This window comes from Neophocaena asiaeorientalis, unplaced genomic scaffold, assembly GCF_003031525.2.
Source record: "Neophocaena asiaeorientalis asiaeorientalis breed wild unplaced genomic scaffold, Neophocaena_asiaeorientalis_V1.1 scaffold809, whole genome shotgun sequence".
In the NCBI taxonomy this organism is placed as follows: domain Eukaryota; kingdom Metazoa; phylum Chordata; class Mammalia; order Artiodactyla; family Phocoenidae; genus Neophocaena; species Neophocaena asiaeorientalis.
In genome coordinates this window covers 139,992-142,339 of record NW_020174709.1, presented here as the reverse complement: position 1 = coordinate 142,339, position 2,348 = coordinate 139,992, and the positions used below count along the sequence as shown (strand labels likewise).

The window sequence follows — 2,348 nt, the reverse complement described above, 5'->3', positions numbered from 1 at the left end:
CAGGTGAATACCCTGAGGACTAAGGGAACCACATACCCCATAACCATAGAGTTCATTCCTTACTCTCAGCCTCAGAAGACCAAGGACAGGTATGGTCAGATGAGGAGAGGAGAATCTCACTTTCTCCTAGGGGTTTCAGGGTGGTGCTGGCCTTAGTATAAGGGGCAGGCCTAAGGGCAAGGGAGGGTGGAATTCCAGGCCATGACAGAGGTCAAAGCAAGGACTGAGGGATCATTTACCACTAAATAGAAGTGATAAGGAATCCAGCCCTGCTCCTTGTTACAGCCCTTGAGGATCCAGGGCAGGGCTATCAAGCTGAAGCTCCACCAACACTTATTTGTATCAGGTCTATGGGAAGTAAAATCCTTAGTTTGAAGGTGTAGCCACCATTCAATGAAAGGGGTGGGGATATCAGGCCCTATGTGTAGCCAAATTAAGGACCCTTAATGAGGACTAAGGACTCCAGAGGCCAGGACAGAAAACTCCCCACTGAGCAGTCAGTACTGGGGGCACCTGGACAGGGTTGATAAGCTGAGGACCCCCTTCATTTCTTTCTCATAGATCCCAGGGAGGTTTGTGATGTCAACCTCAGAACAGCAGAGGGAATGGGTCCCATGACCTGCCACCAGTTGAATGACGGTCTTGAATGTGACATAAGAGACTCCTCAATGTAGAAGACCACCAGCCCCTGCTGTTGCCCCAGCACGCCTGAGGCAGGGGTGGCAGGATGCAGCCTAAAGATCATTCTGATTTCCTTCGACAGGTTTCCCAAGGGACAGGCTGATTAGGAGAACAGGAGCCCTATGGGTTTTTAGAGCAGTGCCCTCAAGGAAAACTACAAATGTAGCCTTCCTTATAACCAAGGTGGTATTTCCCTGCTGAAGCTGCACACTCTCTCAACCTTCCTCATCCAGTGGACCCTTATCCCCTGCTCTTCTACTCACACTCCTAACCATTGTCCCTGAGCACAGTCATCATGCCTCGGGGTCAGAAGAGTAAGCTCCGCACCGGTGAGAAACGCCACCAGGCCCAAGATGACTCCCAGAGTCACAGGAGAGTTCAGGCCACTGCAGTAATAGAAGAACCCCCCTCCTCCTCTTCTCCTGTTTTGGAAGATAATCCCCAGAGTTCATCAGCTGCTGGGTCAAATAGCACTTCTCAGGGGTCTTCAAAAGCCCCATCTACTACCATCACTTCTTCAAGTACTTTTGACACAAGGTCTGATGAAGATGATAACAGTCAAGATGAGGAACATCCATGTTCCTCTGATGTCTCACCTTCTACTGAGAGCACATACAGTGATACTCTAACTAGTCAGATGGATTTGTTGGAGCAGTTCCTTCTGTACAAATATAAATGAAGCAGCCCATTATGAAGGAAGACATGCTGAAGATTGTCAACCAAAAGTACCAAGACCGATTTGCTGAGATTCTCAAGAAAGCCTCTGAACGCATTGAGCTGTCTTTGCGGTTGACTTGAAGGAAGTCGACTCAACCATCCACTCATATGACCTTGTCAGCAAACTGAAACTCCCCAACAATGGGAGGGTGCGTGCTGGTAGGGGGTTACCTAAGACCAGTCTCTTGATGACAGTCTTGGGTGTGATCTTCATGAACGGCAACTGTGCCACTGAGGAAGACATCTGGAAATTCCTGAATATGATGCGAGTATATGCTGGGAGGAAGCACTTCATCTATAGGGAGCCCAGGAAGCTCATCACCAAAGATTTAGTGAGGCTGAAGTACCTGGAGTACCGCCAGGTGCTTAACAGTGATCCTCCGTGCTATGAGTTCCTGTGGGGCCCAAAAGCCCATACTGAAACCAGCAAGATGAAAATCTTGGAATTTTTGGCAAAGGTCAGCGATATGGTTCCCAGTGCCTTCTCATCACGACATGAAGAAGCTTTTCAAGATGAGGAAGAGAGAGATTGAGCCAAAATTGCAGCCAGGCCTGGAAATACTGTCACTTCCAGGCATGTTCCATGGCCACGTCCAGCAGCTTCTCCCACCCTTACTGAAGTCTGAGACTGCTTAAAAATCATCCAGATAAGAAAATTTGACATCACAATAGGGATTTTTGTTGAAATGGGAAAGAATCCCAAAATAAAATTGTTGGGATAATGGAATGAAAAAATAATTAAAAAGAAAACATGATAAACCTTGATTTTTCTTAATCCTTTCAGTCTTCTGTTTTGTAAAATTAAATGATTTATACCTCAATATGCTTAACTTATTAAAGAATGTAGGAGGTATTAAATCTTAACAAGTTAGACCTCTTACTCACTTTCTTTTTTATTTCCCAAACGTCAGCTAAGCATCTACTCTTTAAAAGGCTCTGTGCTAGTACTG

At 46.2% G+C, this 2,348-nt stretch overlaps 1 protein-coding gene across 1 annotated transcript; it reads left to right on the top strand.

The window, feature by feature from the left end:
* The first annotated feature begins 976 nt into the window (after positions 1-976).
* Positions 977-2,024, top strand: LOC112409645 (melanoma-associated antigen B5-like). The gene is given in 3 exon segments (XM_024759860.1): positions 977-1,355; positions 1,358-1,459; positions 1,462-2,024. Coding segments are annotated over 3 exon segments (1,044 nt in total).
* Positions 2,025-2,348: the final 324 nt, after the last annotated feature.